The 23,402-nt window shown below is 40.1% G+C and overlaps 1 protein-coding gene across 2 annotated transcripts in view; it reads right to left on the bottom strand.

The window, feature by feature from the left end:
- Positions 1-23,402, bottom strand: part of FBLN5 (fibulin 5) — a 49,978-nt gene that overhangs the window by 23,371 nt on the left and 3,205 nt on the right. The window contains exons 3-4 of one of the 2 annotated variants that reach the window (XM_056493519.1): positions 21,579-21,627; positions 20,196-20,438 (exon numbers count right to left, since the gene is read on the bottom strand). In XM_056493519.1, coding sequence (XP_056349494.1) covers positions 20,196-20,438; positions 21,579-21,627 — 292 coding nt within the window. Of the gene's footprint in view, positions 1-20,195; positions 20,439-21,578; positions 21,631-23,402 lie in introns of both variants that reach the window. The other variant, XM_056493518.1, reaches the window with a different exon arrangement.

Raw genomic sequence — 23,402 nt, 5'->3', positions numbered from 1 at the left:
AGACCACTGCTCTCTGCCTCCTAAGAAACACCACCTACAATGAACAGAGCCTCATGGCTCCAAGCCATGAGTTTTAAAGATCTCTGGGACACTGACAGAATGAGGGAATAGCTAGATGGCATCTCCATATCCGTTTGTAAGGATACAAGTGCTGTGAGAGATGAAGCCTGAACACTCTAAAATTAACCACATCCCTCTCCCTTAGATCAGTGTGTTTGCCTTAAAAAAATTATGACTGTGGTGGTTTGGTTTAGCAGTTCTGGGGTGTGATGTTGTCTTTACTTGACATTTTGACAAGAGGTGAGGTGACTGGGGCAATGGGATTTCATTTGGGGATTGCAAGGGTGGAGAAATTTTTTTTTTATTACTGGCTGGCTGCCTGCCTTTTGTAGGATGTGATGTGCTGATGCTTTGTTTTTATTGGTACAGATTGTATTTTTAATGGATGGCAGGATGCCTGGTGACTGGATAGATATAATTTACAATGTCAAAATAAATACATGAACTAATTGTGTTTAGCATGCAAATTATGGGCTTCGTGTTTTATTATCTGCAAAAGCTAATATTAATGGATATTAGTGGACTCCTTAGAATTTAGCCACATCATAGAACAATGAATGACATTTTTAATTCACAGCTCATAAATTAAAGAAAAAATAAATAATTTAAAAGCCATAGATACACAAAAAAAGGGGACAACATATTAATATTGAAAACTGCAGCACAACACTACATCTCACCAGGGAGATGTACCATCTAATTCTTATCAGAAGATATTTTTATGATACTGACTTATGTCCACCCAGAATGCAGGGCTGAGACCACTCTTACTTATATCTATAATATTGCAAGAAATCACAGCATAAAAAGAAAACCAACACTCTAATCCCTTGAATTAAGACCAGACATATTCAGTACTTCCCAAACCAAAGAGACTAAGACTAGGAGTTCAGTAATTTCAGGAGAGAATCATAAATGTGGAATTGGATCTGGTTTTGGTCCACTGGTTTCCACATTTGTGATAAAATGCAGAGGACCACAAGCTGGTGGAGTTAAAATGTCTAATGAGGTCTTATATGAAAGTATTTTGCTAGGTATGGTGTGCACATTTGAAAGTGGTTTTCAAGACAGATAAATGCACAGTCATATATCAAGAGTAAAAAATGTTGGTCCAGAAAATAATTCTGGGGTTATTGCAGATAATCACTTGAACATGGACTTTTCCTGACATCATGTTGCTTAAAAGACAAGCATAACCATGAAAACACTGAATAGACACAGGAAATTGTTCTTACCACTGTACATTGCATTAGTGCAATAATTACTGAAATATATTTCTGGTGTCAACACTTCAAAAACTGATATTGCAAAGAGATAACAAGAGATTTCAAAGAGTTATTCCAAGCCAAAAAAAAAATTATCTTAGAGCAAGATAATGCTCCATTTAGTAGTCTATTTAAGAAAAGGTTAAAGGTATATCTGCCTGTGATGTGCAAGCATCCTCATGGAAACTATGTTCTTATCTGGAGATGGTCACTAAAGCTAAAGCAAAAGACATGAGATATTATTCAGGTTTAGAAGATATTGTTCAGGTTTAGAAGACAAATTCAAAATAAAAATAAAACACATGCTTTAGTGCTTCTGATTAAGCATCTAAAAATATAAAGCACATGGTAGATGGTGCATGGAACCTCAAAGTTTCCAGTAGTTACTGAAGTAGAAAGAGAATTCTTGATGTAGTCAATGGCAAATTAAAAGAATTATCTGGCTTTCACACCTCTTCCTACCCTTACAGATAGGACTGTGAGTATTGCTGTGAAATTACATATGAAAAAAATTAGGATGCTAAAGATTGTTTCTGTAGTTTAGGGCCTTATACCTCAACAGTATTTATTCTTTCAAACAAGCTGTAGAAAAAAACTGTTTTTAAAGCACCATTTGATGGGTAAGATTCTGTGTCCTGGGTCACAAAAATGCAGATTATGTGGTCAAAGCAGTGTCTTAAAGTGTCTTCACTAAATAATTTAACACCTTTCAATGTTTAGTTATTTTTATCTATATCCATAACCATCATACCTGAGATTTTTTGTTTGCCTTATCTCATTTTCCATTTCCTAGGCCATTAGGAAATCTAACTGGGCGAGTGAATACTGAAAATGGGAATAGAAATTTGCAAAGTTCTTCCAAATGATTTTTTCATTGCAAATATTTAAAAGTATGTGTATGCATTTTTTAAAAAAAATTGTACCTTAATCAATAAATCTGATTTTTAGTGAGAGAAATTGTACCTCTAATGCTTTAAGTAACTTCAGAAATATGTGAAAAACATAGAAAATGTTAATAACATTTTTGTGCTAGGAGATGTTAAGCCATCAGCTTAAATATGTTGAGCATGCCAAGCACCTTCCTTTCAGTACACTCAGCATGATTGCTTCTTTATGAAGGATGAACCAAGTAAAAAAAGAATCCAAGTTATTACCACAGACAATTTGTTGAATAAAAGAGCCTCAGGAGGACTAAACTGCAGGTTAGAGGATGTGGTCATGCAGGAAATCGTAGATTTTTCAGCAGTCTAAGTAACTTTAAGAGGTGGATAGCCAGGGGAAGAAACCAGCAGAAAACAGAAGAAGCAGAGGTGTTAGGAACTAGGAGCTCCTGCCCTCTGGAATGTGTGATTCAAAAATTGTAAGCAAGGACACTGCCTTTCTTCTGCTCAGAAAAAAAAAAAAAAAAAAAGGTTTGCGCATAAATGGGACTTTATGCATTAATGAATACCGAAGGGAACAAAGTTCTTAAGATCAACTCATCAGTTCAGAGACTTCTCAGAGCCCTTCAGAGCTTAGAGGTCAGAAAAGATTTTCTTGGCAAAAAGCTACTTTTAAAGGGGGAAAAAAATCTTGGTACTTATGAGCATGTGATTAAATACCACATGACAGAGTAAATGCACAGAGTGGAAAGTTAACCAGGGAGGTTAAGAAGATGATTTACACCTGCCCCAGCAGGAACAAGGGGAGCTATTGTCCTTCAGTCCACCCACCAGTGTGGAAAGTGGTGGGATCTGTGACTGTGCTTATTCCTCCACAGGCATGGTCTGTGCTCAGGGCACTCTGACCATTCCACTCCCTCCATGGCAGCACTTTCCCAGCTGGCTGACAATGGAATGGATGTGGGCTTATCATCTCTGAGCTAGAACCACGCTCTTGGAGACAATGACAATTAGAAGTGAAACTGCTTGGACTCTGTGATGAAGGGGGAAGCCAATGTGGACAGCAGATTTCCAAGACAATATGCTTTTGGCAATGTGTGCTGTTTCACAGATGGACTGTTACATTTTGTTCTCTTTGGAACATATTTAGCATGCATGACTTCCTTTCTTAAGTAATGAATTCTGATAATCGTGCTACAAATTTCTGTGGGTCACAGTAGTAGCTATGGCTGTTTCCTTATTTTGATCAGCCATTGACAAAAGTGAGTGTGTTTTTGCCATCATGATTATTTGAGAGCCACTAGCACCATGGGGTTCAACACAGTAATATTGAAGATTAATCTGACAGTTGTGAGAGCACAGGTCTTGCAGATGGGAAAACGTTTGCCATGGAAAATCTTCTTCCCCCTTTTACAAGGAGGTGTGGGTGATTTTGGGGCCCTGTATCTTTATTTTATTCTGTCTGTGTTTTAGTCCCACTGTTTTACTGTCACAACCCCAGGAGCTCGGCTCTTAAGATACAATGTTCTGGAAGAAAGGCTCAAAGCTGAGAGCTCATTCCAGAATCTCTGTCTGCTCAAACACTAAAGCTCACTCGGTCATTTATAACCCTCAGGGCTCCATTTTAAAATAATACAAAGATTGGATGTCTGTATTTTATAGGCATAATTGCAGGCCAGGACTAAACATCCGAGCTCAGTAACATGGGTATCAGTTCCAAGATTACTTGGAACAGAGCACTTTCCCCAAACTTCTCCCCCACTCCTTATTTGGCCACTGAAAAATAATTTTCTCAGTAGTAGATTTTTACTCAGTGAAATCACATGTTTTCTCAAAACTTTTTTTTTCTCAAGATAATTACATTTGATAAGAAAAGGGAAGAAATAACAATGCCACATTCCTAAAGTGCAGACCGAAGCCAAATTCAGACTGCTGCTGTGTGGGGTCAGTGTTTTTTCCAAGGACAACTGACCCCGCTGAGCTTGGACACAATCCAAGATCAACTCCCCAAACACCTGTTTAATTGCATATTTCACTGTCTGAGGACTGGCCATTGATTGCTGAATTAATTTTTTATCTGCATCCCATATGCATTAGGTTATTGGCTACACAAGGATTAAAGTAGGTTTTTTCACACAGAGGGTCAGTCTGGAAATGGATACTAATATTAGGCATGAATCCATAATTCTGCTCCCTCTGCCTGGTATGAAAATTGCTCAATATGTGTCACAGGTTCTAGGTCTCCTGCCAGCTATCTGAGCCTCTCCTTAGCAAGCACACTTTTCACGTTAGTCAAAGATGAAAAACAACAGCTAAACTGTGAAGGACTTTGCTCTTAAGACGTGCATAGCAAGGGAACTAAAGGGCCAGCAGCCTCATCCCTCTCTGCTCAGAACAGACCTGTGTGTGATTCAAACACTTGGCATCCCCTACATCACCACAGATCCTCACTCCCACCAATTCCCAGGGCTCCCTGTTGGTACAAGATGATAGCCACTTGTGTGGACTATTCCTGGTGTTCCATGAGGGCTTTTACACAAATGCACAGTCAGTATGCTGACTCTGGGATCAAAAACAAGGCAAGTTACTAATCTCAACCAAGAGCTTTGCATAAAAATGGAAACTCCATGGACTGGAACATAACTGTATTCTCTAGATTCATGATTTCCTACTGCAGGTTCTGCACATCTCATGAAATGCATTATCAGTCATGTGATTTGAGAATCTTTCCCTGCTGCTCTTATTCTATGTCAAACAGCTGCAGTATGGCAGAACAAGAGTGACCCAAGTACCCAGCTGAAGAGAGGTAGACATATTATCATTCCACTGATGACACTGAACCTGCTGAATTAGGAGGTATGAAGAAGTTTTTGCTCAGCATGGTTTTATCTTCATCATCAGGAAATATATTTTTCAGCTGAATAAATGAAGTGTCATTGTGGTTTCTCAAAATTGCCTATTTTGTTTGACCACATGCTACACTCTGATCTGCGGGGAGGGTGGTATGAGCCAGTGAACTTTTATTGAGAATACTCCCAGCTCCTGGGAGGTTATCTAAGTAGCACTTTCTATTGCAATGGAAACAAAAAAAGTGCAGTCAGAGCCAGGAAATGCACACTCGGAAATAAGAAAAAAGATCCTTACAATCATCAGTTTGCTGCATGATATGAAATAGTCTCATGCAAGAATCTCTAGAGAAGGCTTATAAAATTTTACAGAAGAGGAGTAGAACCATTAATAGTGAAGAAGTGAATTTTCTATGGCTGAATTTTATATTTTCTCTGCAATACTATGGGTTAGTTAAAAAAGACCCTAGAAGAAGAAATATATAAAAAAAATACATGCTTAAAGCATTATTTATAAAGCTTTTAAACATATCAGTTTTCTATGGCTGCTCCTCCAAAAATTTTTTTCAAAGACTTTTCTGTTAAGAGTACAGAACATGAGAGAACTAAAAGCAGAGAATGCTATTCCCACTTTTGTTCCCTGGGGAGCTTTGAGAAATCTCAAGCACAAATAGTCCAGCCAGCTGGTTTAGCCAATTGGTGGTCAGTTTACATTTCCTCTAATAAGTGAACTTCTTGACCGTACATTTTAACTGAGTCATTAAGAGCTCCTTTTCCAAGTGTTTTGGCAGGCTAGAGAGGTCTGGGACTGTGAATAAACCACAATAACTAGTAAAGAAGAGAACGGTCCGACTTTTAATGCAGCAGAAGAAATGGATCCAAATGGATCCAGAAATTAAAGCCACAGTGAAAATAAAGGGATACAAATATCCACCTGCAGGTTATAACAGAAACTTTTATTGGATGGGCTGCTTCCTCCATTAAAATGCAGCCACTTTGGATGTGCAACATCAAGCATGTTGTGCAAACAACTGAAAATACAAGTGAGATTCTAGGTGAGCAATATGTACATACCCATAGAGATAATTCAATATGAATGCTGTAGTCACTCTCACAGGATAACTTGAATTCTTCAATATATATGAAAAAAAGACAACAAGAGGTCTCTATCATGGGAAACTGGAATAGTAATATGGGATTTGTCACTAACTGATCTCTCACAAAAGCTTCTGCCATAATCACCAGCATCACCTTCAGTGGACTGGATTCAAAACTTCTGGGCTTAAGCATGCAAGGAGGCACCAGCCAGAGGTGGCAAGGCTGTAGATTGCCTCATGTCACTTGAAACTGTGTGAGTCTAACACACATACAATGGGCACTTTGACTTTCTCCAAGAGGCTAGTACCTTATACCCTCAACATAGCCATTAAAACCAGGGAAAATAGTCTGGCTTGCAGAATGTGTATCTGGAAGCTGATAGAGTGAAGTGGAAACAATTACCAGAAATTTAGGATTTCTTTTCTGTTTCTCAGGGAAATGAAACTTCAGTTTCATGGAGAGAAAATTCAGTCAAGACCTGGAGATCAATACTTCTGTTTCATGCCAGGATCAATACAGAGGAAGAGGATCTGCTCTTATTTCAATTTATTTATTGATTGACAGGTGGGGAACAGGACTCCTGCAAATGTTACAAAGGTAACTTTTATTAGAAATTTTCTTTGCTGCTGTTTCAGCCTCACATCCTGTCCTGTCTGGGAGTTTTGCAACCATCTAGAACCTGTCATAGTCCTGCTCAAAACTGGCAGTCCTTGGGACTAAACAAAACACAACTTTCTGCCTCTGAAGGCTCAGCACATCTCCTATGAGATCTTGCTATATCAGAGTATCACAAATCCTGAAATTTTCTGCCTTAATTTAGGTCCTAAAGGTAACTGAATAGGGGGAGAGAGAGAGAGAGAGAGAGAAAGCCTTCTGAGATGAAATACGTCTTTTTCCAGGGTGCCATGAACTGAAAGTAAGGAGAGCAGGAAAACTGCCAGTAGACATCCACATCACACACTAATTGGAACAAAGTAAACCTCCCATATCCACACAGTTTTCATTTATCCAGGACGATTTGCAACCCAGTTGGCTGGAGGCAATTTTTGGAACATTGCAAGAAAATGTGGTTCAAGCATTATAAAGCAGTGAATGCCAAATCTGAGTTAAAGCCAGTTATTTGAGCAGGGCTTATAGGCATTTTCCAATGATCACCACCACTGAAATAAATAAATAGATGGCTTGCTATGTATACACTCAGAGGGGAATGTTGCCCAACATTCATAGCTCTTTGCTATTAAGAGTAATGAGGACACAGCTGTCTGAGTCTGGAAGCCAGAATTTGCAGATATTTTTCTTCTCCACTGGCTTTCTTCCACTACCCGTTCTTTGCTTATAAAAGAGCCCAAAAGGTCCTAACATTTATACAAGAATTACCTTGGCTTTGTGGCATTTTTGAGATTGTTATAAAGCATGCTGACACATGGACACATTTGAAACTCAGATGAAATATGAAAAACAATTTTCTCCCCTGATAAGGTCCCTGATGCCCTTAATGCCAAGCATAACACTCTCTTTAGTCAATCATGACAGCTCCTGGAGCAGTTGGCAGGAGTTGCTGCCATGGGCAGAGATCTGAAGGTCTCCCTTCTTGAAAACGACTTCTCACTGCAGACCATGGGGTTGTGATGTGAGTTTTGAGTCACACTTAAGTGGTCAGCTCTACAGAGCCTCCAAAACAAATATAAAAGCACCCCACCCCATTCAAAGATCTTACAGCACTTTAATATCAGTGCTAAAACTCATAGTCTTTGTGACATAGAGAATATCACTTTCATTTTATGGGTGCCTTCAGTATATTAAAGGCTAGAAGCAGTAAAGGCTACTGCACTTCAGGCAGTGCAGTTTCAGAGCCATGGCACAAGGCATGTTAAAGTTGACTTCTGTAAGTCATCTGGTCCCAGCCTCCACTCAAAGCAGGGACAATTCAGTCAGGCTACTCAGGGCCTTTTCCAGTTGAGGTTTGAACTTCTCCAAGGGTACAGCGTTTAGTTACAAAGCTTTTGAACCTCTTTTCCAGTGTTTGACCACCTTCACTCTGATAGCATTTCTCCTGATAATGAGAGTTTCCCATGTTGCAAATTTTGCCCATTCCTGTCCACATGCATCACTGAGATGGATCTGGCCTCATCTCCTCTGCACACTCACATTAAACAGTGGAAGGCAGCAAGCAGTACAATTCCCTTATAAGCCTCATGTTCTTAAGGAGCTTAAATCCAGTTATTTCAACCTCTCCTTGTATGACATGTGCTGCCACCCTCTAACCACCACAGTGGTCCTTTGCTGCATGTCCTTCAGTGTTCCCAGATCTTTTTTATGGCAGGAAACCAGAATGATTGGGAGAATTGGGTGCCTGTGAAGGCAACAGAAATTGACTGAACTTTGAATCCTCCCCTGGAGGTAGTTAAGAGAAAATGCCTAAAATATGAATCTCTGCTTAATTTAGTAGCAACTGTTGAGGTCAGTGAACTATTTCATTGGATGCTGAACAAACACAGAACCAGACTGCACTACTCACACATACACAGAGCTGCACATTTGTTCCCCAGATCTTCAAGGTAAGTTTACCTTCTTTATACCAGAAGTCAAGTGCTACAAGCTGGCCAGACTGGCCACATGACCAGTGTCACAGGCAGTCCCATCAGCTCTCATATTATACTTGAAAGCTCAGAAAGACACATGTTCACACTGAGCATTCCCAAGCCAAATGGTTAATTTCCAAGTGGCCTCGCCTGAGAAAAAAAAAGCCCATGTTCTCTTTAGGTGATTAAAAAAAAAAAGAAAAGTAAATAAATAAACAGAAGAGACAATGTTCCCAACCAGCAGGAACATTTAATCTCTGTGATTATTCCTGGAGCAAACTCCTGCTTTTACTCTCAAGGCACATCCCAGTGAATTTTCCACCATGTGGGCCTGCTGTAGTGGAAAGTCAATTTACATTTTTTTTCTTTACCATAGTACTTTCTTTTATTAGCACCTTATTGCCACAAGGTCTCAGGTCATGCAAGGGAGCAGCTCCATTTTAGAAGGCACAGTCTCCAAGACAGAAGCAGGCCTAGCAAATTCTTAGCATGATTAGCATTCTACAATTCATAGTCTTTTTAATCATCTCCAATCAGATACTGCAGACAGTGCTTAGTTTAGCATTTCATGTCCCTCCCCAGGTCAAAGGGAATGAACCATGGATGGATCATGTATTTCTGAAATAGTTTCATGTCCCAAGCTTCTAGATGTCAGCTTGCAGAATATGATAGTATTATATATGATAGATAGTATGCAGATATGATAGTATTTTATATCTTTAGATTATGCACACCACTTACCAGCTCCAGAATGCATGTGACCTGCTGGGCCATTAATGGATGTACTGCAAATTGTCAGCCACTTATTGTCTTTAGAGGCATTCTCGAGTCTGTGTGGGACACACCATAGTTCTCCAGACTCAAATCTATATTTGGGCTTATTGCCTGAGGAACATGGACATAAACTCTTTAATTCTTTCAATTAAATTAATGGACAGTGTTTGAAGTTTTATGTGCAATCCTGTAAAGTGCTCTTATACCACTTTTCATCTATAACTAGTTAAACCTCTTGAAAATATTAATGAGAACAATTTTTGTCCCAAAATGGAATGTACCATCTGAGAAACATAATACAGTTTTCTAGAACTGTATCTTCAAACAGCAGTGATTTAGTGGGGAAGAGCACCTCCTTTCTAAAGCTGGCAGGCTACAGTCTTCTGGGATGAATGCATGAAATCAACTGATAGCTGTCAATGCACAGATCTGGGCTATTCCATCACAAAGTCAGCCCTGCTTTTAATTAAAATAATTTCAGTCTGCTCCTGAAATAAAGCTCCAGATGCAGTGCTTAGTGATTTGCTGGCAATGAGCGCTGTATATATTGCTGCAGTCTACCTCTGAAGAACAGGAGCACGATCCAAGGCTGCTCCAGCCTATGCCGGGTTTGGGATTCCCCACAGGGTTTGCAATAGCAGGAAATTAGCAGCATGCTATGGCTTTCAGATCACATCTCCTCTCCCTGGCCTGGTTCCTGCTCCAGGATTAAGGAGTGGCAGTCTGGCAAACGCACTCTGCACTGCTCCAAGATTCCTCCTTCGCAGAGGGGATGTCAGGCTACCCATTTAAGCTATTGCAGCTTTGCATTGCTCAGCCACACTACAATAAATGTTGTTTAATGAGAGGAGGCTCTTACCCATGCTATGAGCTTTTCTCTGCAGAATTAGGTAAAGCATACTGTCTTTTTTTCTGCCTCTGTGCACACCGCAAGCTGGAAATATATCGAAGGACTCAAAAGTACAGCAACATACACCTAACAATATCTATTGCACTCCCAACTTGTGTGAGAATCTTTCTTGCTAAAAATTATTCCAGGCAGCTTTTAAATTATTCTACTGTTACATTTTGTACAATTCCTCCACTACAACATACCTAGTGTGTTGTGGTATAACCTGATACACTGCAGTGCCATAAAGGACTTTACTATTCAGTCTAAAAGTAATTTTCCTTCCTTTCAGCAAATTATACCCTATTCAGCAATAATCATTCTTTTGTACCACCTACCATACAAACTTCTACTTTTCTGTCATTTCCAGTTCCAACTACTGTCATCTTACCCTTTACTCTTTTGATCAAAGTCAGCCTCAATAATGCCCCCAACTTGCTGCTGCTCTATGCTGATTTCCATAAACTTGTCTACATTTTTCTGCTAGTAAAGTACTTATGCCTAATGTCAGTAGGCTGGAGCCATTCTTAACAGAACATACTGAAGTACTATTTGCTCTCTGTTCTGGAATGAGAAGTCTTAGTAACATTGCCAGAAACAGCCTAGTGCTACACTGCCTTCTATTCATCTTCCACCAGATGACCATGTGTTATGTTACCTTTTCACCTGCTGAGTTTCAGTCCCTTAATTTCCTAATCACATAGAGCTTTCCTAGACTTCTGTGTACTACTTTTAAACAATCTTCCCATTCAGTGTTACCTACAGATATGTTGGTTGTACCACAAAACCAGTTAATGCCTTTGATCCAACTAACAATTAACAATTTACTGGCTCACAAGTTAATGCTTCATTTACTTAAGGAGCTGAATGGAAAACAAGAATTTTACTCTACAAAAACAAAAACAAAAACAAAAACAAAAACAAACAAAAAAAAAAGGGAAAAAATTAAAAAATAAAAGCAAGCTCAAAATATTATAAAAAAGCAGACATTATATTATTTTGTGGAAAAAACCAAAAGGAAACCCAAAACAAACAACACCATCTCAGATCAAGCAGTAGATTGTGGATTATTTCAGACCCTGCAAGTTTATGGTGCATTCCTCTCCATCTCCTCCTAGACCCTCCCTGTTTAGCTGAAGCACTTCTTTTATTTTCAGTATCTGAATGCTTCATTAATACAAACAGATTTATTCTCACTGTAGTGGCATGTTGCTGATGTAGAGCTAATACATAGAAGAAAACAAGAAAATTTTCCAGATGGACTTATGAGTTTGTATGTTCAAACTTGCAGATGTCGAAGAGAAGACACCATTCACACCCCAACTTTCAGTAAATACTAAAGGTCTCTGCCTGAAAACTTAGACCCCTCAAGGGTTTCCAGACAATTGCTTGGATTTAGAGATTCCTCAGAGAAGTAGTCAGTTCTGAAAGCAATATTGAGCAAAGAGGTCTGAGGTTGCACTGTCAACATGTGACAAAGGCTGCAGAATCAGACCAATGGGCATTTATGCACTATATTCCCACAGAGGATGTAGGTCAGTGAGAGCAGGGGACTTAATCAAGCTGTGGGGACCTGGGTCTGCATTTCAGCTGTCCTGACACCTCTTGTACTGCTATACTGTGGACCATCCTTCTCACACTGCAGAGAGGTCTTATACCACAGAGCACCTGCAACCATGAGTTACAGTTGAAAGAAGAGAAGGTTTTGCTGATGTTAAAAATGAAGATGAGTTTCAGCACATCCTGTCATCCCCAATGGGCAGAACATCCCAACTAAGAGGCAGAAATGCTGAAATGACTGCCCTGAACTGGGCTGGTGGTTGTCTTCTAGTAGCTTTATTTTCTTTGAAAAGTTCTCTCATGTCATTGAATTAGTCAAATGGGGAGACAGAGAACTGGCAGATTAAGGGGTCAGAGCATGCAAAACTCCACACAACATCTTACTCCAGGCAGCTCTTCTGTTTCTGTGTGGCAGCTCTGTCATGGGTCTGGTCTTTTAGGGACATGACAAAAGAACAGTGCCAGCACATTATCACTTTCTATAGAGTCTGGCAAAATGTATGGTCCATTTGGCTGATTTATATTGGCAAAGAAGAGAATTCATATTTTCTATATATTTTGGCATAACATCTATATTGTGACATACAACCATGGCCAATTTCAGGCTGGAACCAAAGGAAAAGAAATAAGACTGACCCAAAAAATATAAGGGAGAGGCCAAGAAAAACAGTGGCTTTTAAGTCATTGAGAACACTGCCATCTCTAGGCATTGTGGGTGATGCAAATATATACAAAAATTAACATAGGCATGAGCAGAGTGCTGGTGCTATGAAGGGCACTGAAATAAATCAGCCTTCCATGTGAGGAGAGACTATCAAGAACTGAACTCTGCCCATTATGCCACAGGAAGGTAGAGAAAGTGTCACTCATAGGAAAGGGAGAGAAAAACAAGCCAAAGAGCTGGGCTCTTTGAGAGAATGGGGAAGGGTACTCATGACACCTGTCAGTTCTTCGGCACTGTTAAGTGACTTCATTTTCTTTTAAGCCCTGGAATTGTCTAGTTGGTGGGCCTGTCTTGCATGACAGCTATTCCATAAAGGAAAGCCCATGGAATCTACTCCAGAGCAGACAGAGCTAATCAGTACATAGTGGCTTTAACTGATTTGGCACTGCTGAAATCCCTGGAAGTAAGACATAATAAAGGCAAGGCAGCAACAAAGCCCCACATATCAAACCACTGTTAGCAGTGAGTCTAAGGAATCACTCAGAGATTAATGGCAAGGGTGCGAGCCCTGCCCTGGCCAGCACATGCCAGAGGATATGGCAGGCTGGGCACGATTACTGCCCCTCTGAATTGAGTCACAAATAACCTCCTGCCAGCTAACTCTGGGTGACAGCTGAAGTCTGTGTATTGTTTGGCTCAGAGCCTAGTGACCAATAACCCCCAATTCAGAGACCAAGCATAACTGAGGCCATTAAACCAAAGTATCAGTTGAGCTTCTTTTCCTTGCATACCCCTCCCCTCTGTAGGCTATAAATCTCAAGGAAGATGAGATTCCTGGGTTCTTGTCACTTTGTAAACCAAAGTATCATACAGTTCCAAGAAAGAGGGAAAATTGAAACACATCATGTAATACAGAGATGCCATCTAGAAAAATTTTAACCTTCCTGTGTCTGGACTGTAACCTGCACATCTAACAAGTCATGGACACTGACCCTTCTCTGCACACAAACTCATTGTTTTGTAACATGACCAGTTCTCATTCAGCTGTCCCCTTCAGTATACCACTGTGCTTCCCTCCTGGCTCACAGCTCAGCAAAAAAGAAACTAGAAAACTTTCCATCACTTCCAAATGGCAGATGCACACTTCCACAGACAGAATCAGTTTAGCTCAAGGTAAAGTTGAAATCAAATTCAAACACTCTTGGTGGTCACAATTTTTAATCATAAGATGATGGTCTGACCACCTGTCTATTACAATCTCGAAATGTCAAGGAATGTCACAAAGTCTAGGAAATCCTTATTGGAGTATCTGTATTTTAGCAGGAGAAAAATATGGTACCTGACTCCCTGACCATACGATACTTATGGTTAGGTTCAAGACAGCTTAACTTAAACCTAATAAATTCACTACAAGAACTTCTGCTTTAAGATCTTCACCAAAGTCAAGAGGGACTGTAATAATGAGTCTAAGTGTTTTTGTCTCCAGTTGTTGTCCAATTACCTACTCAGTATGACTGTAGTCAGTTGTGGCTATGCTGTAGTTGTATTTATTCTGTTTTCACTTTTCACATCATCACACATAAATACAGGCAGTGAGTGGTGCTTGAAAGGCGCTGACATGCAGAATGATGGGCTTGCTCCTACTGTTACACTTTGGATACTCAGGAACCTGCTATTTTTCATTCCAGTGCACAGAGTGCCCATTTACTTAATAACATGCCAGCGTTATTGGCTTGCATGTTATATTTCTTGGTTCAATTCTACTAATTTCTTTGTTAGTAGCAGAAGTTTCACAAATAAATGAAGCACTTGCCTGTGCTTTAACCACCAGACTGTACTCCTCCCACACTGCACTTAGGGAGGAATGAAAGCAGGAGCAAGCCAAGGCACAGCAGGCTCAGTTTACCTTGCTACAGATCGATACGTACAGCAGTTTTTTCTATTAAGCTGACCTCTACCACAAAAGGATTAACTTCAGTGAAAAACAGCAGTTTGACCCCAATTCCCCATGGCAAGAGGGACAGGATACCTTTACTGATGGTCAAACTTCTGTAGGAATGACTCTACTGATGGACCCTACTGTAGGGGCTAGATGAGTCTTGCCTTTCCTCAGCCCCAGCCCAGCCTCTGTGCTGGTGCAATGGTTTGCTGAGAGAGGAAGAAGCTCTGACTGTTTCCAGATGTACCTTTTAACCCGTGATTATTTTATAGTCAGCTTGTGATTACCTTATGATGATTGTTGGGATTGTGAATATATCAGGCCATCAGATCAGAAGCACAGAAGCTGGATCTAAAAGATTGATAGTTATGTTTGTCTGGAGCTGTACAATGTGGGTTTATCCAATGGGACAGGATTACGTTAAGTAAGTCTGTACTCCAGGATGTAAATGATCCTTCTTTCATTACTCTCCTGATTTATGGTCTTGTACCTTAATGTATATAGTTAGTATTTTCCACATTTTTATTTTACCTGGCTTGTCTAGTCAAGGGGAAACCATCTTGAGTTGTGCTAAAACATGAAAAAAATACAGCATAAGTAGAAGATGATTGAAAAACTCCAGGATCAAATAGCTGCTGAAAACTTTTGCAGCACAGATATTCCTGAAGCAAATTGGAGATATGAGAAAAGGGCTTGGACTTTCTCTCTTCTCTGATCTATGTAGAAACATAGACAAAAGTGACCACTGAATTCCAGCTAGGTTAGTGCACTGGTCGTGTCTTAGGAATGTTGCTTTCTAATTTAGTACTCCCACTAAAAACCCACAAGCTGGTCCCCCTCCCCCATTCCTACTGGAGGCACAAAAGGGTTGAGATAAGAACAATTTACTGGAAACAGCAATGAGATAAGAAAATAAACAATAACAGCAACAATATTAACGTTTCAATTAATACAGAAGAGAGTGATTCACATGCAAAAATGCTCACTGCAGCCTGCGACAATAAACAACCCTGGATGAATTTTCTCAGCTGGAAGGAACCCCTTCTTCCTGGAAGACACAGACCCTTTGCCCACCCCCAGCAATGACATGGGGGGATACAGAATAACCTCCGGGTCCTGGCTGTGCCCTCTCCTGGCTACTGCAAAAAATGAACCCTGTCCTGCCTGGAACCAGGACAACTGGGGGAGTAACTGAGTTCCACATGTCTCACCTTAAGTTTCACTGCTGTAGAATTATTAAACTGGACATTTTCCTCCTGTCTGTGTATCTTTACAGGACACTTGCCTGGAAGTCACCTCCACATCTATCATCCCCTTGTGAGATTATCCTGGGTATAATCCTGAAAATGAATACTATTTTACTTTAGCTCCAAAATACCCAGCACTGAATCACGGAAACATTTGGGCTGGAAAAGATCTCTGAGACCATAGAGTCCAACCTTTGACTATGTTTCCCCTAGCCCATGCTACTGAGTGCCACAGCCAGCTGTTCCTTGATGATGACTCCAGGAATGGCAAGCTTTATGGCAAAGCCAGGAACTGAGCACAAACTCCTCCAACCCAAGCCTTAGCCACCAACTACAAACTCTTGAGATGCTTGAGAGGAAACTTTTCCATTGCTATGGCAGCATAAGATCTCAATTCATGTTTCCTCATACAAAGCCCATCAGGAAAACCATACTACAAATAAAAGCTAGATATCATGTCTCTTAATTTAATCAGGAGCTGTCAACAATTACCTGTTCTCAGTAGTAGTACTCAGACTACTGTTCCAGAAGTCTGAGCTCAGCCTCTTGCAGAATCTGTTCTCATGTAATCTATCCCGGTTAATTTGGACATGATGGCAGTCATGTTAGTCATTCCCTAACAGGGATCATTCATAGCCTTCAGGAACTGGCCCTCTGGTGCAGCAAGAGATTGTCCCATAGACCAAGAGCTGAACCAAATAGGGTTAAAAAAGCAATGGCAGGAGTGGATTCCATTTGTCTTTACTTTGTATAAACCCTTCTAAGGCGTAATCTCCTTGCTGCATTTCCCTGCTTTTCTTACTCCTGTTTCTATATGCCCAGAGAGGTCACTAGGAAAGTCAGGAGGAGGCAGCCTGGCTTGGTGGCTAAACCACTGGATAAGGAACTCTGGGCTCTAACCCAGAAACAGCCATGAGCCTGATGCAAGACCTGGGCACCTCCTTTCAGTTCTCTGTCTCTTAATTTCCCTCCCCTTTCCCCACACAGGCACATATGGTTCCTTCATTTTGCTTGAAAACTCATCTAGACATAGGCTGCTCTTAATGAGGCAGGGCAGTACAATTGCAGGCATGGATATGGGGTTTAGGTACGCTTGTAATATAAATGATAATGATCTAAAACCCATCTGTGCAAAGGTAGTCTTTCGAAATCTTTTGTTTCACTCCACAAATGTAGGACTGGGGACCCATAGGTGGGGAATGCAGGAGGTCCTGCCAGTCTTTGAGAAATGAGGAAAGCTGAAGCATGAATACTGCACAAATGGGGCATGAAAAACAATTCTCTCTTACACTTGGAGACAGCATCCTTCCATTTCCTTCTTCCTTTTACCTTTTGCTTTAAAAATATCAATTATGCTGATTTTTTCTTAAATTACCTCCTCTGCCCTCTTCCATTCTCTCTTTCTCTAGGTCATGCTCATCTTGCCTTATGCTTCTACTTTTCCTAACATTTACCTCTCTGTCTTTGAGGTCTGCTTTCTCTGATCTCTCTATTCAACCTGCTCCAACCCCACCATCTCCTCACATTGTGTGTTTGCATTAATTGGAGAGAAAGCAATTATAAGAACCCACCCAGCACAGTTCTTTCCACAATGCCCAGAAGGATCTGTGTTTGAGGCATGTTTTGAAGATCATTGTAAATCAGGAAACAGCAAGGTGGAGTGAAAGGAAACTGGAAAGAGTTCTCAGCTTACAAATGTGTAATGCAAGAACACAGGCTCTCACTCCAGTAAACTGGAGCCAACAGTCACTAGACCAAGTTCCTTGAGCAAAAAGTCATTATTATGACTAACCCATTCTGTATTTATAGAGAAGTAATGTTAGAAGATAAACAGTTCAAACAGTGCTCTTGCACTAGATGTTCTTTGCTTTTTTCTGTATGTGGTCTTTTATTCCAACATTAATTGTGATTATAAATCATTCCCAACCTGCTTCGGAATGATTTACAAAAACTCTGTGCTGTTGAAAACACAGACCACTTACACATACAAAATCTAAAGCACTCAACAACTCCAGGGGTAAAAAATATCATTAATCAAACCCACAGAAGACTTATTAAGTAATTGTCATTAAAATATTTCTCTGTCTGCTACCACAAATGGCTACAGGTACTTCTGCAGCACACAGAGGACATGAGTGGGCAAAGCCATCACTGACAGGTATCTTTGAGAGGCACTTGAGCCAGGAAAAGTTTTGTTTTCACAAAGGACAAGATCTGGAGATGAAAGAATCTTGGCAAGACTGAGTGGTGACCAGAACAGGGAAGGACTGTGGACACTTAACCACTGCCTATGACCATCCAGGCTAGAAAGGATGAGGCCAAAACGCTTGAAAGCAAGAAGAACAGATTATATTTCTTTTTCTGCATTGAAACATATCAGCCTCACAAGGGGGAATGTTATGTGAACAACCAGGGGTGCACATTCCCTTGAGAGCCAAGGAATGTGGCCAGGTGCCAGACTGGGACAGAGCAACCTTCTTGCAGCTTCCCTACATTTTGTGGAGAGGTAGAAGAAAAGGAAGAACTTGTTAAAACTCACACAACTTTAAGATCAAATTTTTGTCCTGTTTCACTTTGGAAGTCTCTTGAACAATCTCAGTGCTTCAAAGCTGAGGCTGCAAATCTCCCAGTCTCCCAGTAAATGCTCCTGTATTTAATAAGGTATTTTGACTGAAATTCAAAGTGAAAGTAAAGATTTCTGTTGTCCTAGCAATAGAAAATGTGACCCTGATCTGTAACCCATATCTGACCAGACAAAAATGTGCTCTCTGTTAAAATCTGTAGATTGCTCAGACACATGGGCATGAGAATAACTCTAGTTCCCCTGCAGTCAGTAGCAGAAAATCTCATACTCTCTAATGGAAATATCTGTGACTAATTTTATTTGGAAAGAAGGTGCTAGAGGGTGGTGTCTCAACACCAACATAACAAACCTGTTACATAGAGGCTCACCTACTGGGCAAAATTACTTCTAGTTCACTCTTTTCAACATTGCACCACAAAATTAGCCCTTGAAGTGCTTTGTATCCTAAGAACATGCTGATATCTTATGGATAAAGAGGTAAGCACAGAGCAATCATTTACATGAGAGATGCTCATAATTGGTTTATGGATGCCAGAATTCCTGTGGTTCAGACTTTCTTGAATGATCTGGGTAAAATTTTGTTTGCTCCTGAGGACCCTGTCAAGGCTCCCTTCTGTCTTGCCTCCAAGGACTTCAAGCATGGCACTGCACATAACTCTGTTAACTGCTCCAGGAATCCTGTAAACAGGGGATCAGACCTTTCTACCATCACCACAGCAAGACATGGACCGAATCACTCCCTTTGGTGACCACACTTTCCATCCTAGGGCACACAGACACAAAAGACACACAGATACTACAGTAAATACTGCATCAGGACAGTGAATGTCTCCAGAAAATTTCTTATTTTTACATCAAACTCTTCAGTTATCCCAGGATTTTAAAACTCCTCAAAAAAACCCAGTTTTTTGGGGTGTTTTTGGTGGGTTTTTTTGGTTTTGGTTTTGGTTTGTTTTTTTTGCTTGTTTGTTTGTTTGTTTTGTTTTTGTTTTGTTTTGTTTTTGTTTTGTTTTGGTTTTTTGTTGTTTTGTTGTTTTGTTTTTTTGTTTTGTTTTGTTTTTTTGTTAAATTTTCCAGTCAGTGTTACTGTTAGTGCTGATTAGAAAATATGCTTTTCCCACCTTAGAAAGGACAATTATTCAAATACAGAAAATCTGTCCCAAAGCAGCTGAATTTAACTCTAGACTTTCAAAGCTCCTATGAAGCTCTTGTGGGAAAAAAAGAAAGTGTATCATTTGCCAGCAAGTCCCATCAGAAATTTTAGACAATAGGGAAGAATAATCCCAAAAGACAAGTCAGTTTTAGCTCTTGTGTACTTCTGCAGCAGTTTTGAAGCAAATGCTGTTTCTTAGTCTAAAGAGATGCAAAATTCTCTGCTGAAAGCTCATGGCTTCTCTGGTTTCTTGTCAATGACCAGCTCACATAAAGCCAAGATAGGAATGAAGTTTCCCCAGGCCCCACCTAACACTTCAAATGAAGGGCAACCTTCTCTCTCATGGACAGAATCAGAAGCATAAAAAGCCTGACAGATCACCTGCCATCAGATGGTTGTTGATCTCATTAAAACATTACTTCTTTCATGAAAGTGGCTTTTCTGCTTAAATAACAGGATTGAATAATATCTTAGTTTGCATTGAATAATGATGGTATGAAACATACAGTTTATATCCTTAAAAAAAATTCGGCTTCAAGATACTTGGCTTGACTGCTGCAATAACTGAAAACAACTGCAGGACAATTGTTTCTGCAATGTCAGACAAGCTTTAATATAAATGCAAATATAGAAGAAAGATTTCTATTACTTACCAGCACACTGATTGTTTTCATCCAACTGGAAACCAAATCTGCAAATCAGAGGTCTTGTGACAGTAGGGTAGTTAGGAACAGGGCCTGGTGCTGGGGGCGGTGGGTAGACATTGGAATAGGGACTCAGGTAGGGAGAGCGATACACTGGGTTTGTTCGGGGCACGCATAAGTAGCCCCCGTTCTGGTTGACACACACCATGTCTCCTCTGCAGGCCTCAGGAATAGTCCGACACTCATCAATATCTGCAATGAAATTGCAAAAGTTTAAAGAGTGATTGCTTCTTAATGGGACCTATCAAAAAATAGTTAACATGTTTTTTTGCAAAACATTGCAAAAAAAAAATATTCTCCAGGAAAAAGGCTAATCCTTCCTTGTGGAGCTTCACTTTGAAGTTAGATTGTACTAAAACAGGAAACATCCTTTATATTCAACATATCCTGTGATCTACTCATTTCACTTCACTATTAGAGGGCAGAGGGGAGGACAAGGCCTGCTTTGCTATTCCACAGAAGTTTGGTTTAAACACTGATTTACACATGGCTGCAGCATGCTACTGCCTACTCCTGCTAGAGGGTCTGTCCAAACCACAACATGCAGATCAGGATTTCAGAAACTGATGGTTTGGTCTGCCCAGCTGTGAAATTTGGATCCTGCTTTGGAAGTCTTGAGTTCTCTCTCACAGAAAAAGTTAGGGATGCTCGGATCTGGGGACACAGTTCAGGCCTCTTCCTTGCTTCGATTAAGATTGTTGCTGAATAAGAAAGATACAACTGGTTTAGCCAAACTGAGCATTCCTCTAGTTCTTGGGCCACAGAAACAGTAGGCTATGGCAGGGCAAACAATCTGCTGCAGGTTTTTCCCTTTCACCCTTTGGATGACTTTATTGCATGTAGAAGATGCTGCCCTGGAGACTGAAAGCCATTGACAAAAGGATGCTACTGGGCAAAGCACAGAATTCCTTATGCTACCTCAACTCAGTTTACTTGGAGTTCCAGTGCTAAGAATGGAAGACTATTTGAGCCTGCAGGTGGAGACAGGCAACAAAGACAATAAATCCTGACTTTGAAGGAGAAAGAGAAGGAGGGTGAACAGCTCTCATTCTTTGGCAGCTACACTGAGCTCCTGTCAAAATGTATTGTTGTTTGAGTAGCCCTGACAGCCTGTTAGTATCTCAACAATGTCAAAGATCAATGTTATGCAAAGACACACACATATTTATATATACACATATTTTTTTGTATATACATGTATACAAACACAAGTATTTGTCACACAGTAAGAACTTTTCAACTAAAACACAGTAAGAGCAATACAACATTAACTCAATAAATTCAGGATTTCTAAACCCAAATTTAAACATACAGATTTAATTAAAGTCCTACCTAGGCACTGTCCAGAGGTACGGTCCAGGTCAAACCCATTAGTGCATTGCTGCTAAAAAGAGAGAAAAAAGGACACTCAGTGACTGTGAAATGAGAGGTTTGCAAATGCTGATCTGGATTATTATGATTAGTACAATTGTTCAATTGTTCACAAATACAGTACATCAAAACAAAGTTCCCCAGAGGGCAGTCAGCAGGGCATGAACCTGAGGCCTCAGCACGTGTTCCAGCCCCTTCGCTCAGGAGCGGCACACTCAGCTGGTGGCAGTGTCAGGCTGTTCCTCTACCCAGGTGCAATGTGTTATGATTTGTTAGCACAGAATTACAGTCTAGTTTGGGGTCTTGTTTTTGCCACAACAGGGGGTTCATCTCTAAGGTTATTTGCTACATCTCTCAGAGCTCTGAAGCTGCCCAGATGGCCCATTCAGCACAACACATTAGCCATTGACTGATCCAGAGCCACAGTTGAAATATAACAAGCTTAATAAGAATAAGGCTCTTCCTTAATGTTAGAGGATAAATCTTTAAACAACAAGGTTATGGTTGTCACTTCCTATTCTGAAGCGCTGGTCATTATCAGGGCTGCAGCCTTGAGTCTTCAGTACCTCCTCAGTGACCTCAGCATTTCTAACTAGGTGAAAGTCCGGGTGATGACGGTTTCAAAGCCTGTTAAAATGATTCCCTGCTCTTCTAGTTTTTGACTAGTTTTGGGCCTCCAACTATTTAGCAAGGGGCCAAGGAATTGATACAAGCACAGGATCTTTTAGTAAACAGGTTGTACTAAGGAATGCAAGCAAGAGATATCCAGGAAACAGGGACCACTGGAAGCAACCAGAGGGCAGAGAGATAGAGTGCATTCAAGATTCCTCCCTTTTTTATTGTTCCTTAATGATAAAGACACTTATTTTTGGACTTTATGGAAGAAACTAGTGGAAGAGTAAAGTACTTAATTGATGATTGGAAAAGTAGTAACTTTTAGATAGGAGACCAAGGATTAGAGGGGTGAGTCAGTGGAAGTGGTCATTGCAGGACCTAGGGCAGGACATGAAGTGAAACACATGGCACTGTTCAGACTGCACCTGCCACTTGCACATATGAATACACAAATCCACTGCTAGAAGTGACAGACAAGTATGGAGGAATTCTGCCTTCATTTATTTTGGCATTCCAAGATGTTTTGGTATCATGTTGTGGAAAGACAAGATATTCTAATGGGAGAATGTATAATCACTCTCATGTTTTAAAGATTGTATGTACTCTACCTTTTGTTCTCCTCTTTGTCTAATGCACTATACCTAGCTGGAAAAGCTGAAATAGTTTTAAACAAAATTATTATATTTTGATCAATAAATAATGATTCAGAAACTACTTGAAGACTGGCTTCAACAAGTTTCTAGAACTTTATTCTAGAAAAGATTCCAATATTGTCAAAATTTCCAGTTTCAGTATGTTCAGAAAGAACTCATTGCTGTCGTTTCAGACTCAAGTTGCTTTTTCAAAGCAACTTCAAAAATCAATTTGTGTTACAAGATGTTTTTATAAAAATTATAATGTAAACAATATTTTTTAAATTATAAAAACAAACCCTTAAAGACATCTCAAAAATTCTCCAGGGGCATGAAAAGCATTTCCCATACAGATCCAATATTCACAAAAATATTAACAAGCATGTCCTGTGCAGGAAATTTTCAATGTAATAGAAGAAAAACAACTACATTTCAGAGACTTTTGGCAAAGATATTTAGAAACACAGCTCTGGACACTGAATATATCTGGACTACCAAGTAGAAATCCAAACAACATGCCTTTAGGAACTGTCTTTCC

Source organism: Oenanthe melanoleuca, chromosome 5 (genome assembly GCF_029582105.1).
Source record: "Oenanthe melanoleuca isolate GR-GAL-2019-014 chromosome 5, OMel1.0, whole genome shotgun sequence".
Classification (NCBI taxonomy): Eukaryota; Metazoa; Chordata; class Aves; order Passeriformes; family Muscicapidae; genus Oenanthe; species Oenanthe melanoleuca.
This window is presented reverse-complemented; position numbering and strand designations above follow the sequence as displayed.